This window comes from Rhea americana, unplaced genomic scaffold (genome assembly GCF_003343005.1).
Source record: "Rhea americana isolate MKP2758 unplaced genomic scaffold, rheAme1 scaffold_58, whole genome shotgun sequence".
Lineage (NCBI taxonomy): Eukaryota > Metazoa > Chordata > Aves > Rheiformes > Rheidae > Rhea > Rhea americana.
The window spans coordinates 1,685,631-1,701,672 of NW_028186734.1; the positions used below are offsets into that span (position 1 = coordinate 1,685,631).

Below are 16,042 nucleotides of genomic sequence, written 5' to 3' on the forward strand. Positions count from 1 at the left end.
GCTGTGCTTACATTTCAAGTAGGAAGAACTGGGTCAGACATGAGGGAAGGTTTTCCTAAATAGTAAGGCTAGGGAATCAGAGTAATAAATTGGCTGCAGGGTGTGTGGAAACTTCATCATTGTAGGACTTCAGTAACAGGTGACATATATACACACACATTTAAATATATATACATATATACACAYACACACACAYGAAGTACCATTTAGACAAGGGGCTCTGAAGGGGACCATGAAGTACACGTATGGATATCCATGTGCAAGCCACGTCTAAGCCATGAGCAAGATCCAGGCTGTCGTGTCTGATGTGCTGTTTGTCCTGGTGGTACCTTTTGCGTACTYGCGCGTGGTTACGCCTCTTCCAAAAAAGTGTGGTGATGATTGCTGTTGGGAAAATTAAGGCTATTTTGGAGTTGGGAGAAAGAYTAGCTGATTTCTTACTACTTTGCAGGCCTTTTAAAAAGTGGTTTTATAAGTAAAATGGTTTTTATGGCATGGTTTTAGTGGCATGCATACAGCTAAGGCTGCAGAATCCGTTGGGCCCCAGCTGCAGGACTCCACTCTTCCCTGGGCCATTTATGACGTCTAGGGAGTGGGCAGATTACTTCATTCATAGTTTAGTTCAGATGTAATAACCATAAGGATATTGACTTGAAGATTTTTCTCCCCACAAGGGGAAAAAAAAACAAACAAACAAACTACAAAGTGATCTAGACAGAAGGAGATGAAATTCATTCTCTTTAACTCGTTTAACTAGCGTACAACCATAGGTACTAGAGGAATTTTTTGGTTGTTGAACCCCAGTGAAATAAATGTACTAGGGATTAATTCTTTGTAGTTTTTGCATTTTTAATAACTCCTGAGAARATTGAATTGTACATTAAGATATGAAAACTATTTGGTGAGTTAAACTTTGAACTTATAAATGCCTTATTGGCCAYTTCTTTCCTTTAAATGAGTGAGTTACCTTTTCCCCACACCACTATGCACTGTGGAATATCAGGAAGTTGAATTTTACATGCTGTGCTGTGATCTGAAGGATATTGAAAGAAATGGATTGGCATAAAACAGTCAGTAGATGCAATGCACTTTGCAGCAGTCGTTTATCATGTGCCCAAGGAGTCTTGCCTTTGTTCCTGCACAACTTCGGGAGGAAGGATGGCAAACACCATCGTTCGTGCACCCGTTTCACTGGCTTGAGCGCTCTCCTAGTTAGCTCGAGAGGCGGCTTTGAAACTCAGCAGGCTGAACAGGGTCAGCTATTGAGGCCTTGCACTTTATTTCTTAATTGGGGGATCCCGGCTGTAAGTAGGGTAGTTCGTATGTATAATTCAGGAGTTTCAAATTATTGTTTTGTAACCTTAAAGACATATCAATACAAAATCCACCAGACCTACATATAACTACATAGGACAAGAAAATAATTCAGGTTGTAAAGTCATTTATTCCTGAATTGGGAAATGTCAACATCTAGATTAGTTGGCCTCATTTCTGGATTCTAATGATCTATAGAATCAGTTTTTAAAAATACTTAATTTCTGTTGAGTAGCCTGAAATGATTTCCAGTGACTTCTTATTTTGTTTTTGAATCTTCCTCCTTCTGTTGCTAGAGTCTGTCTATTCTCTTTCACTATTATTTTTGTAACTAAGCTTCATCACTGTCACTTTCTTCTTCCTCTGCTCCCTTCCTCYCTCCATTTCTACTGATCACTGTCTTGTGGGGACATCTCAAGCCACCTGGCTGCCACCATTGCCCCAATCCCTTCTGTCCTGTTTAAGYTGCTGTCACTTCTACATACCTAAGCCCAAGATAGTCATACATTTAGGAGTAACTGCCAGATCTGGTCACTTGCTTCCTCAGAGAGAGCGTAATCCACTGTAACATTGAGTCAGGAGTACATAATGTAATTACTAGACATGCCTTTGAGGGTTTGTTAGGTGAAGGAATTAAAAAATCTACTTTAAAGACAGCTATTTTCATTGCAAGGCTTTGTTGGATGCTGGTCTTCAAATTTTCATTGTTTATAGTAGCTACACTGATGGTRAAAGATTTATTGAGATATAAGTGAAGATATAGAATGTTTGCACTTAATTAATTGTGGAGTTCATCATGTAAAGGGCCTTCAAGAATGTAACTAGTATGCACTGTAAAAATGTGTATGAACTTCYGGTGTTTTGGAAACGTGCAACTAAAGTGGACCTATTTGGCAAAGCTGGGAGAGAATCCCATTTGCTCAGTGATTTTAAATTACGTTGCTCTACTAAACAGATGCACGAGTCCACCRTAAATATTCTTGTCAATAGTGCATTTCCAGTATGACTGATTCATTCCTAGAAGTCTCTGCTCCCACACCATCTGTAGATCTTGGTTTGAATCCAACAAATGGTTTAACAGCTGGTCAATTTGAGAAGCTGAATGGGTGGAGTTGTCTTTCTGACAGTGCACAGCCATCAGGGTGGTCTTGTCGTATGTGCACTTGAATTTTGGCGGGAATGCTAAAATGCATTTTTGCAGCTGGAACTTTCTCCCAGTTTGATCATCTGGCACGTTGTTATCTGGTTAGAGATGGAAGAATGTTTTTCTCATGACAGTGTAACTTGGAGYGTGGGTATTGTGGCCCAGCTGCTTGTGCCAACTGAACGGTATTTTTGTAAACTATAGCAGGTAATTAAACTGAGAGGGGTATGGGAGTCCCAGAGGAGTTTAAATATAAAAAGCTGACTGTCTGATGGCATGGTTTTGGTTGTTTAGGCTTGCAAGATTTTAATTTGTTTGGGGAGCCAGTGGTTTCCTGATGCAGTGCTCCAAATTGGAAAGTCTGTTACTTGATATTGTAGGGTGTGTTTTAAGTTAAAATCTGACGTGAGTGCCCAGGAGATTAAAATCTAACTATGAAGAGAATAATCCATTTTAGAAAAACAAAAGTTATTACTACAAAGCACACTTGGAAGCCTCATAATATAGCCTTACTGTGACAGACACATTTAATGCCTTAGAAAACTGGAAAACAGGGCATAAAATAAGTATATTTGAAAAAAGGAGTAAAATGAAGTAGGGGCACTTTAACTCCAGCATGAGCTGTCAGCTCACGCGGAACTCGATTTACTTTAATAGGACCTCCTATGGATTCAGGGTTTGCTCCTCTGTTTTTTCACTACTTGATGTTGTAACTTCTTCCTTCCTTTTTTATGCCTACCTGAGTTTGATTTTTTTTCCCTATTATTTTAATCCAGCATTCTCAAAAATGGCATGTAGTATTCTTGAAAACAGCCTACAGTTCCCCGGGGTCTAGAGAAGGAGTGCTCATCTGGTATAACATGGGGAAAGTAGTCACTCTGACTCCCGGTGGTGTACAGTTGCTGTCAGCCATCTTCTTCGGAAACTAAATGATTGATGAGCTCCTTAAAAAGAAAAAAAAAAAGGCTTAATTTGGAGTAGGTTTACAAAAAAACCCTGAATATAAATCAGGACTGCAGCACATTTGGGCCCATGTTGAGGCTTGCAGCTGCAGGTTGGGAGCAGAGCTCCGTGCTGTACTCRTGTGTCTGCCGCTGGAAGAGACCAGCGGCAAATGATGGAAAAGATGGACACTGGCAACGGGAGGCAATAGCTAGCCAGCTGCAAACTGACTGTCTTTTCATTTGGCCTCAAACATTTCCTTTTTTCCATTTCTGATCCATATGAGACTGAAGAAAAGGCTCCAAAAAAAAACCCCTCATAATAATGAGGAAAAGTATCCAGTAACTGCATAACCAAAACCTGTAATATTACATCACTCTTACAAGCAGCAGTAACTTAAGTACAGCAGTGACTGGTCCTTTGTGAATTGTTCAAGCCTCACTTTGTAAAACGAAGCAGAAGCAATAGATTCTTCACCACATCCTAGTTAATAAAATGTCAAGGAAATCAGAGAGGCCATGTTGATATTTTAAATTATATTCTCCCACTTTGYTTTGTAGGCTTTTGCATCATTTGAGCTGGTAAAATAAATCTCTGGCGCAACGGAGCAGGAAGCCTTTGCGTGAGATGGGCTCGATGCTCTGACTGGTACCTTGTGTTTCTAATCCCCGTGTTTATGTGAAGTTAGACAGGTCACCAGCTTGTGAGGCTGCAGCGCAGTCTGTTTATGCAGAGTATGAAAGAGAAAATACTGTTCACAGGTGCTAGGATAACACGTTTGTAACAGTTTGATACAGTATTTTGGCCTGAGGGTAGTGTGGTAATCTACTACACCTGTCATATGTCAGCAACCAGTGCAGCTTTTGTTTTTTAATTTAAATTTGATTCTATTTTCTACTCAGTGAAAAAAAATACRAACTCTAAAGATATGATGCCTGAAGCACAGTCAGTATCTATAGCATTAAATAAGACTTTTAAATAGTGAACAGTGCATGATCAATCCCATGTGAATATTTGGCTCCAGAGCAATTCTGAAAGGTCAGAAACTCAAGTAAAYGTAAACTCAAATCAGTTTCTTGTCTGCAGAGACTCATGGTGTGCTGTTGAGGACTCTTTCTTGCCTTTTAGTTGCTGAATTAAATATTTATCAATCAGTGTAAAAACAGCATATATACTGCACTACAAGCACTCTGGCTGTATTTTCCTTTGTCTGGATTTCTTGAGCTGAAAGAAAATAGCAGTCAGGCTTGGGTTTAATCACTGTGCTCTTCTATAGTTACCTCCAGAACTCCCAGGAATTTGTACATTTGCCAACTTAACATATGCTGTTTCTCTGAGACTGGAGCTTTGTATAAAAACTGCAAGATGTGTGGCAGGCCATGGCCATGGTCAYGTTTTCCGAGCTGGTGGGTGAGTCCTCACGGCCAGGGCTTTAGGAGGAGGGAGCTGAGGCAGAGCCAGCCCCTACGCTGGGCGCGGGGAAGGCTCCAGCAGCAACAGGAGGTTGGGAACACGGAGAGAGCGTTAGGTGGTGGTTTAAYAGGAAAATGCAGTTCCCTTCTCCGTCCAGTGAATCCATGTTTGCCTATGGGGATGACTGCTTTGGAACAGCAGGATGGGGAAAACCATCCAGAATAGGTTATGGTGGCCTGATTTTTCTCTAATCCTGTTCAGAAGTTCAGATAGCCTTGGGGTGTCCTAATTGATACGACCTCCAAAAGATTATCTGGTGTCTTCAGAGAGCTATGCATGGGCCATACTGTTGCTAAACCATGTGTGTAGGAGGAGCAAAAGAAATTGCAACAATTCTGGTTTTATTGCTGTGGGAAGCTGCCCATTAACAGACCTGTTAATAAAACAAAGCAGACCTGGTAATATTCACTGAATCATAGAAATGAAAGATAAAGAAGAAATAAGCGTTGTCCAGTTCATCCAGATGCTCTGAGGCAGAATCAGATTCAGATTTTTGTGAATTTAGAGTTGCTGCACCAGCTGGAAGTGGACAGCAAAACCAACAAAACTTTAATTGCTTGTGCTTCATAGGGTTGCAACCAGAGAATTCTGWTATTATTCTTTATATGTACATAAAAATTTCCAGCAATGACTCCTAACTCCTCTCCTATAGAGAGCTGTTACTGACTGTCCTGGTAGTTGGTATACAATCTACTCTAAAAACACTTGATGCCAGTCAAGTTCCTCCCGTTCTGCGGTCAGGAAATGTGTAATTACTTTCTGTCTGCAAGCAGCTTGTACGTATTGCAAGGCTCTTACCACTTACCCGCTCTCTCTTCTCTTTCCCAGACTAAACAAATCTAGATCCTTAAACATTTTCTCACTGGTCATGTTTTCCTAACCTAGTATCATTCTTCCTACTCTCTTCTTGACATTCTCTAATACATTTTTCAATAAATATGAGGCCCACAATGGAATATAATGTGCCATATGCATCTCCCTGGTGCTCAAGAAAGAAAAACAGCTCAAATTCATTTTTTACATATGACAGTCCTGTTAGCATGTCCCAGAATGAAATTTTTCTTACTTAGTGTGCGACTAGAGATGCTTATGCTGCTTCATTGCTGCTGCCTAACCAGTTATTTCCCATATTTTTTAACTTCATTTCTCCATTCTTGTTGCAGTTATCCTTATGCAATATAGTCAGATTCAGCATATATATGCTTTTTCTTTGGACTGTTGCTTTATTCTTAATAGCTATTGAAAATTGTAACACCATGCTCCAGTCTCCCCCCATGTGACACTGAACACAGACTGTGTGCTTGCTATTGTGTTGTCTACTCATTAATGCTCTAGACCCGAGACAGGCTGTGATACCTCAACTGCTATGTTCTCATAGGTTGTCAACTGATAAGTGTTCTCAGGATAGGTTTTTTTAACCCCTTGTTCACCCTTTTAAAAATTATTTTAACTATTTCTGTGGTTTGCTCATGAAAAGGTCATGTGGAACTTCTTTAAAAGCTTTACTAAAGCTAAAGATAGGCTCTGTCATGTGTACCACTTTGCTTTTTATTAGCTAGGACAGATGCCCTGTGAGAGAGAGACAGACAGACATTGCATTAGTTTGACATCACTTCTTCTTGATAAATTCGCCTTGACTGTTTGTTCTTCTAATCTCATTATTTTCACAGGATTAGAAATCCTTTAGCAATGACTTCCAAAAACTTCCGTGGTATTAAAATTAGGATATAATTTCTGGCTTTTTCTTCTCCATCTCCCTTTGTAAAATCAGATGCTGTGTTTGGCCTTTACTTTTTGCAACTGACCTCTCTGTTTTCTGCAAGGTAATGGTTAATGGTTTAAGGATGGTCACAGGTAGTTCCCTAGGTACTGTAGTAATTTCCAATGATTTTCGCMGAGTTGTGCACATCTAACTTTCTGTGTTTTTTGGTTTATTCTTTCCTTACTCCAGCCTACATTTGCACATCCTACGTGTTAGGTGAAAGACAAGCTCGTGTCTGGTCACAGCTAGGCATTGTGCAATGAGGCACTGGCCAACTCGGCCTTGCTGGTGTGATGTTATGTGGTAAGCAATGGACCTGTTTTACCCCCTAATGTATTCATAGAATCTCTTCTTTGCAGTGTCACGTGCGGATTGTAAGTCACTTTGCATCGTAGTCTTCGTTCCTCCTTTATGCAGACCTTTTATGCTCATCCCTGGGTCGTGTGTCCTGCGCTGCTGGGGGCGCTCGGCGGCATTTCCCACCGGTGGCCGCCCGGGCTCCGGGTTTGCRCGTCCGACGCCGTCGCCTGCGTCCTCCCTTTCCTCCGGTCACCCRAGGGCTTAACGCAGGAGGTTAACGAGTAAAGACTTCCAGCACATTGTGAAGCCCGGCGTGCTCGGTGCACCAGGAGTCCGTCCCCTCACCTTTCCTACGGCTGTTGCCTCTATGCTAGTATGCTCTGTGCTACGTTTTTGGTGGCTTAGACCCTCGTGCATGTGAACCCCAGTTTCATGCAAATTAAAGACGACTGAAAAAAAATTATATATATCCCCTAATAAGGAACTAATTGGAATATAAGGAGCTGAGACATAAAGCAGTTTTATGAAAACAGTTTATATTTCAAGCTCAGTGCTGCATACTGTTTTCTAGAAACATATATTGACGTTTCTGTTACGGCTCTTGGTTCAATATTGCTCTCCATATGCTGCTCTCATCAAAGATCATTATTGTATAAATATGTTTCTCATTATGTGGAACACTGATTTTAAAGTATAGGATCATTATTTTATTATGTAACTTTCAAGTTAGATCTTTACAATGATTTATGATAATCTTCAGAAAATTATTGTAGTTAAAGAAGAACTTTCCACAAAGAGAAGTAATTAGATCAAAGATTTATTTATATATAAATCATTAATCTTTGCATTGCAGCAAATAGTGGCTATATATAGTTCATTTAATTACGCTTAGCTCGGTTTTGTTTTGTCGTTGCATTGCAATTTATCTGGAATTTAATTTACAATTTCTTCCGCAATGTGATTTCAGTTTACTTAATGAATCAAATATATATAAATATATATTAGGGAAAATAAATAAAGATTTTCCTAATGACTGCTGGGTAGATTAAATCTTGGACTCTGCCATCACTGAGCTCTGACTTCTGTTGCTGGGTAGACGGGTGACGCGGGAGAGCTGCGTTCTAATAGCGGGAGACAAAGTGTCAAATAACTTGTAGAATATATACAGTAGACTGTGACTGTCGCTTGCTGGAGGGAAACCAGACAACATAGCCTGGACCTTGCCTGTTCAAGTAATTCCTTTGAATTCCTGATAGAGGACAACTGGACTTTTGGTTTCTAATGCAAAAAAGGAAATGACGCACTTACTTTTGGTCCGTAACAAGTAATTGGTAATTGGAAATGGTAATATCTCAAGTCACAAGACTTTGGTAGCTCGAGGTAGTAATGATCGAGTGGATTGGAAAGTTTTAGGATCTAAGTTTTGCATGTGTGATTTGCAGGTTTTGTAATTCATATGAAATGTAATTACAGCATAAGAATRTATATGAAAAGATTTCTTATCTGTAAACTGATCTAATCAAAGTTATTTTAAAATATAACATGTAGTTCTTGAAGGTGTTTTTTAATACCATGACAGAGTATTAATATGCTTGTTGTCCCTAATTTATTCTTGTGCTGTAATCTCAGTTATTTTTAAAACTTTACAATGCTTAAAATACATCCGTTTTTAAAGTAACTTTTAAGTCGTTGTCACAGATTTAAAGGAAGTAGATTTTGGCATATTTTTCTTTAAATAATAAACACTTGATTTTCATTCTGATTGAATTCTATAGCCATATTGACTTTAGGCTTAGACTACCCAGTATTAATAACATCTGTATTAAGTTTGGATTAAACTAGTCTTTTGAAATCTTTGAATGCAGGACTGTAAGCCAAAACTTAAATATCCAATTATATATTTGTGTTGCATAGTATTTCCTCATTTCTGTAACGTAGCGTTCTTTGTTTCTTAGTGTGATTTTATGTGYGGGGGAAAAAAAGAGGAACTTGATGCATGCGTTGCTCTGGCAATACAAAGCTTAAGGAACTTCAGTAATGTTTTTCTTTACCTTAAAAATACAACTGCATTAAAGTTGTTATTCTGTACTGAAATTCCCATCAGAAATCATATTTTTATGCGCAAGAATTTAGCTTGAAGTAGTAACTGATAAAATGCAAGAAAGTTCTCATCCAGTTGCACACGTTATGCAAATGACAGAAATAGCTAGTAGTATCTGCAGAAGATTTYTGCATACAAACAAAAATAATATTATTAGATTTCTTAAGATTACTGTAATTTCCAATCAATTAATAAATAGCTACATTTTTCTAGGAAGATGTTTTGTCATTTATAAAAAATTAAATGCTTGAAAGTTTTTTTGGAAAAGTAATTGTTTGCTGGAGAAAGCAAAATGACCTATTAGTTTGTGCTAAACACTAAATGAGCAAGAAACATTGATATTCCGTCTTGTAATTTAGGTACTTGAGACCTGCATTAGATGGAAAGAGATAAATCTTGCCAGTACAATCATCTGAGGAGTTTGTAAGAAATTGGATTTAAAATTTGTTTGCTTTGCTTCTATTTACCTCTCTAAGATAACAGCATGAAATCCATAGTATTTTGTCCTCAGTATTTGTTRTTAAACATACTGGTATGCACAGGGAAATAAAGGAGACATTTGGAAATGGATAACCTTGGGTTAATTAAATCCATCTGGTGTGACTAATGACAGGAATATTGTATCCAGAGAATCGCTTATGCTAAAAAATCTGATAATGCACAAGAAGTTTTCTAATAAAACACTCTCAGAGCAGGCAAGGCCTTGTATATAGGTGAAGTGAAATCGAGGSTCAAACAGTAACTTACGGAATTGTAAAGTGCTTTGTCATGTAGAAATTTCCCAGAAAAATTTAAGAACTGTATTTTTTATTCTTTGAGGTRGAAAATCATGACTTGATTTTTATGGGACTAGTTTAGTGAGCATGGAAACTAGTGAGCATGGAAACATGTCCACTTAAAATCAAGGATACAAATGTCCATTAGAAAAGAAGCTGTATAGGATTTAAAAAAAAAAAAAAAAAGGTTCCAGAAACGCTACAATGAAAACTGAAGAAGGATGCTTGATCCATATTGGCCGGCAGTGTAACCCTGTGTAGGTGAACGCCTCAAGATACTTGTATTGAGTGTGTTCCAAAACAGCAAGTGTCACGGTTGTTTTCTATTCAAACTACTCTAACTAATGTTAAAAAAAAGTCCCTTATACTAAAACCTCAGTACATTATAGTTTGTGTTGGTCATTTATGCTGTTTGGAGTTGTTTTATCAATAGTTTTGTAACTAACCTAATTTTCTTAACTTTTTAATCTGTATTTATATCTAGGAAAAAAAGAATCAAATACACAGCTTGTTATTATTGAATGAATACTTGATGAATTTGCATTTAATATCTCATACGGTTGTTCAGAACATGATTTGGGAGTGGGGAAAGAAACTTTCAAAGCTTGTGGACATGGGTGCCTTTAAAGCAAGGCAACCGAAATAGCTTCAGGTGAAGAGTACTTATTACATGTTTTCTGACAGATGGGCAAATCAAAACTAGGAGAGAATGATGTTATTTTGCAGTTTCATTTTTTTAAAGCATACAAAAAAGAGTGGCTTAATAGAATTGAACATGGAGGGTGGAGAATGGATTTGTAAACATCAGACAAACTTTATTTAGGTTTCCTTCGTAGTGGGTAGAAAGAAATGGCGTGAGTATGTGCTTAATCTCAGCTTAGAGCAGACATCTAAAATAGGTCAGATGAGTCAGTCTGAAATGTCTGTTTTTCTCCACTGAGCATGTCGTGAGTTTAAAGTGACCATCTCAGATGTAATTATCTGAAATTTGGTTAGGTGAGTGTCTTGCTAACTGTAACATTTTCAAGACATTAGATAATAGTTTCTTTTTGTAGGTRTTAAAGACAATTGTTTGAATAGCAAGCTGTTTAAAGGATATTTTTCATACAACTGCCAACTTCTATGTAGAAAAATACCATGTATTTCTAAGTGTGTCGTATGTTCGTACTTTGAAAATCTGGCCTCAAACATAGATGTACCATAAATGCCTACTAGTTTCRTATTCCCACTGTTTCGTGCTGTTTTGTTATACAAAACCTAGGAATGTATACCCACATGCACACACATGCAAAAAATGAACCCAAACTGAATGCTATTAAATTACTTGTTGTATGTCCCTGCACAGAGAAAGGTATTCACTGGAGAGTTTTGCCTTTAAAACAAAGAATACATGAATCGGTATGAAGTATTAATTGACCTCATCTAAAACATTTTCTTTCAAACAATGAAATGTACTAAATTTTTTGTTTTAAAAATATTACATATATATTTTTTTTAACTCGTAAGAAATTGATTTCTGCTAGTAATCATGATGGCATATGTTAAGAATTGATAGTGGCTTCCTACTAGATGAATTACCAGTTTTATGTGCACTGGAATTGCTTGTAATTACATAGTAGCTATGATTACCAGGTTAAAGAAATTATGGCTTGGTGATGAGCAGAAATAGATGGCAACATTCTGATTTGTTTTAGAAATGCTTAAATTCAAAATGCTAAAGTAGAAGACCATGATGACTGAAAAGGTACAAGGAAGAAATGTACAATACAGTTTATTTGCTGAACTGGCACAGAGTTTGCTTTTTCAAATCCTTACTGGAACGGAATCAGTGTTTCTTAAAGTTGGGATTTCCTTCTATGTAGTTTGAGGTTCAGTAGCAATCACACRTTTTTAATGGGACTATCTAATTTCAAAACAGTGACGTTAAGGTTTTGAATGAATATTGCTAATATTTCCATTTTGATCTAGTACTGGATAAAGCTGAGTTCAAACACTTTTTCATATTGATGGAAAATCATTCTAAAACTTATCTTTTCATAAAAYGAAATATGACTTAAGGGATGGTCTTTTGGCTATTCTAGCACTTGGAGAGAAATGACAGAAGTGTGAGTGAATTGAATCAAGAGGGGCAGAACTGTACGTAAGGACAGTTACGCATTTGCGTTGGTCTTAGTGGGYCCACGTGAAATGTTTCTAGTGTGTATTTGCATACAGACATCAAAAGTACTCAGTCCTTTTCAAAAGTAGTTAAAGTATTAAGGAGTTCAAAACCTGTTGACCTAAAGACCTAAATGCRAAGAATGAAAGATTTAACATTTTCAGATGCTTCTACATGCTAATGGTTTAAAAACTTAGGTCACAGTGAAGTGTGTTGGATTTTGGACCCTAAATTACACAGRCTTTTCTCAATATATTACTCTCTTTTGGGAGTTACAAACTATTTAGAACTTTTTTTTTTAAAAAAAAAAATTGATTTCAACGTGCATACCTAGAACATGTTCTGTATATTACAATGTAGAGTAAAATTGTATGGGCATGCAGCCTTCCTTATGGAAAGGGATATGTCTAGACCTGTTTTTTTTTGTTTTTTTTTTTTGTTTTTTTTTCATCAGGGAAATTTTACTAGTAGTTCTGATTGAGCCAGTTTAATACTCACTTTAGTTTTAAAGGCCAGGCATAATAAGCCTAAAACTTTGTAATTACAGTTTCTCTTATTTTGAAAGCGTAATTTAAAAACTGCTAGCAACAAAACTGTGCTCAGGAAGTCCAACCACCTTGTTTTGCAGAATAACCAACCATGACTACGGAATCGGGATCAGATTCGGAGTCCAAGGACAAAGAGCAGGATCAGCAGGAGGCCCCGGAGCAGCAGGGCACGGCGGAGCCGCAGCCGCARGACCAGCAGCAGCAGCAGCAGCTGAGCGAAGAGCATCAAAACGCCCTTGAGCAGTTTTCTGCTGTGGCAGCGCACAGCACACCTGTGAAAAAGGAGCAGGTGAGGGAGGCGTGCTCGCTGGGTGCAGGTAGTTACRTGGTCCATCATTGCCACTGGCAACTAACAAGGTAGTTTTGTTAAGGTCAGAAAGATGTGTTCAGGTATGCATGGAAGGCTGTTTTATGTGATGTTATGGATTTTGAGTGGTTGATCTTTGGAGTTTAAAAATAACACTGGTCTTTCTGCCACCAGTGCTTAAATTTAAAGCTAGTTATATTAACCAAGGTGGGAAACATCTTCAATCTTATTAGAATAGGATCTTTGGTCTGCATTGGATAGCAAATGGTGCCAATCATTAAAATGAGGCTGAAAATGTTTATGTTCGTTTCTATTTTGACACCTGCTGAAAACTGATTTCATACTGGCTCATCTGATGTGTGAGCCATGAAAACTTTGTGGTCTCTTAAGGTCCTCGTAGTTCTGAAATGACTGCGTTATAATTACTTTAGGTTTTCTTGTAATAGCTTTTAGAAGAGTTATTGCATGATCTTTTTTCATTGGGCTTATTGTTGTATTTATTAAATTTATGGATTTAACGATTAGATTGCCAAATATTGCCGCTCAAAGGTAAGTGACAAACTATCACTATGGGGTACCTGAAAAATTACATGCTTTACTTCTACAGGGTTAGGATCCCAGTCTAATCTCGTTCGCCTCTGAGGTGTGGAATAAGGCAGTTTAACTCCTCCTCTCCTGCACCCTTTAGAAGCTCAGATTCTCTGGGGTGAAGCCATGTTATTTTTACCTTAGGGAAAACACTTACGCTTAGGAGGTGACGCTGGTGAAGGAAGCAGATACAAGGCATTACTTGAAGTGAATGTGACTGCTCCTGTTGAAGCTGTTTGGGGCCAACTGTATTCTTGGGTTTTAAGTTTTYTGTCCACAGAATTACAGCCCAAACCTGTTGCTGGTGAAAACTGGTCAGCATAAACAATTTCAGACAACAACCTTTTTTGTATCTGCAGGGTTTGGTGGTGCAGGTTTGGTGTAATGACAAGTGTACTTGGGACAACAAATGTTTCTAGGGCTAAATTAAAAGAGAGATCTTACATCTGACTTCTTATATCCCAAGAGGGATATATGCCAGGATTTCTGCTGTTTATTGAAGATCAACCACTGAAATAACTGCTTGTTGTTTTGTTGCTAACCTTTATTACCATTGATAAACTCTAATCAGCTGTAGCTTCACTCTGTCTCCATCAAAGATCTGTCAACTCTTGTTCCCAAATTCAACATCTATTGTACTCAGGCAATTTAAGACTCAAAAATTGATTGGAAATTGAAAGCTGGTAGTTTGGGGAAAAGAAGCAGGGCACTGGTCCAGGAGAGAAAAGCAGTATACAAACAGACAATTAACTTAAAATTGAATTGTATCAAGCCTAGGCATATTTATTATTAATTTTGTTCTGGAGATTCTCACTAATCCTTCCTACCTGAGCTTTTTTTTTTTTTTTTTTTTTTAAGGCATAAAACCTATGTTTTTTCCTCCACTTGAAATTGAAGACCTAAGATGTTCTCATGCGCTGCATGATCCCTTTCATTTCCTAAAAAATAACACATGTGAACAGGAATTCATAGAAGCTTTGATAGAAGAACTGAATTAGTGAAGGAATATAAGATCTTTCACACTGAGAACCAATTTGAATCTAAAGGTTGTGGTTGCAAGCGGCTGCCAAATCAAGCTGCAATGTTCTGCCCAGTATTTTTCATAGTGGCTTAAGTGTCTGCGTCACACACAAAAAAAGAATCCTTTAAAAGCATCACTAAGCATCAGAAGTATTGGCAACGGTATCATTAAATTAAGCTAAAAATTGAACAAATAATGGATATCATTCTCTTTCTTGCTTTCATCTGTTCCTCTGTTGTGTGATAAATGTGCAATCAAAGTGAGGAAGTTGATGTTTTTTACTGTCACTCATACGAGAGAATCTTGGGAAGAAAGATTTAAGCTGCTCTTCCTTTACTGTGTCTTTTTATTGTCATTCTATACACAGGATAAAGAACATTTTAAAGAAAACACAAAAGATTTTTTTCATACTGAGATTAGCAGTTACTGCAGAAATGAATTCCTTTTATCAAATAAAATAATGCAATCTTACCATCTTCCTGCCTTCCTGTCTAGTTGCAAAGAAGTGCAAGAAGGCATTGCACAGGCTGGGCGCTAACATTCTGAGCAACTATCATAAATGTGTGGGATTCATGTGTTGTGCAAGCTTGCTAATATCACTCAGTGCCCATGTCAGAAACTGCGAAGCATCGAAGATCATTACAAAAATCCTGTGACTGCAAAGGCTTGCCTCAAAAAGCAATTCCTGTTTCAGAAGGAGTTGAACGTATTTTGTCATAGTAGGATATATTCATATAGGTAGAGATCAGAAAACGTGTTCAAAAACACAGAAATCCTGAATCAACTTGTGTTGAGCTGGAACTTAGTCTACAATGCTGAAAATAACTGCAAATAATATAGCACAGAGAAGCTTAAGGGGGGAAAGAGATCAGGAAAGAATGCAGCTATGCATGCAGAATACAGAATAATCTAGTGAGCGCATGAGTTTTCTCTGATTGCTTTTTTTTCCTAGACACCTGCACCAGCAGGATGTCAAGTTTCTTTAGGAAAAAGAGGCTTAATTCACTCTGAAAATATCTCAATGCCTGAACATGTCAGTATGGTTTGGGGAATCTTCTCTAATAGTTCTTGGCATATTTTGTTCTCTAGACAAATCAGAGAAAATTCTTTTTATGATTTTAACCTAGACAGATTTCATTCATCTTAATTTAGACAGGAGCTTAACAAACAAAATAACCTCAGTTGTTGTTGTTATAAATAAGTTAATTTGTGCTGTAGGCTCGAGTTATAAGAGTGACTTAATGAGGGAAAATAATCACCAATCCATATGGACCTACAGGAGTTTTTGCAGCCTGAAAATGCCTCTGAACTTTAAATGGTTGTGTGGTGCCCTTGTTACTACAGGCTTTTTCACTCAAGCACAGAATCAAAGAATGGGTAAGGTTGGAAGGGACCTCTGGAGATCATCTAGTCCAAACCACACCGCACCACCCGCTCAAGCAGGGTCACCTACAGCATGTTAGACAGGGTTGCATCCAGGCGGGCCTTGAAGATCTCCAGTGAAGGAGACTCCACAACCTCTCTGGGCAACCTGGTCCAGTGCTCCGTCACTCTCACAGTGAAGAAATTCCCCCTCACATTCAGGCGGAACTTCCTGTGGTTCAATTT

General features: G+C 38.0%; 1 protein-coding gene across 15 annotated transcripts in view; it reads left to right on the forward strand.

Moving 5' to 3' along the window:
* EPB41L3 (erythrocyte membrane protein band 4.1 like 3) overlaps positions 1-16,042 on the forward strand; it is a 132,797-nt gene that overhangs the window by 53,364 nt on the left and 63,391 nt on the right. For all 15 annotated transcript variants that reach the window (XM_085319292.1, XM_085319306.1, XM_085319291.1 and 12 more), the window contains exon 2: positions 12,599-12,807. In XM_085319292.1, coding sequence (XP_085175418.1) covers positions 12,610-12,807 — 198 coding nt within the window. In that variant the 5' untranslated portion in view covers positions 12,599-12,609. The remainder of the gene's footprint in view (positions 1-12,598; positions 12,808-16,042) is intronic.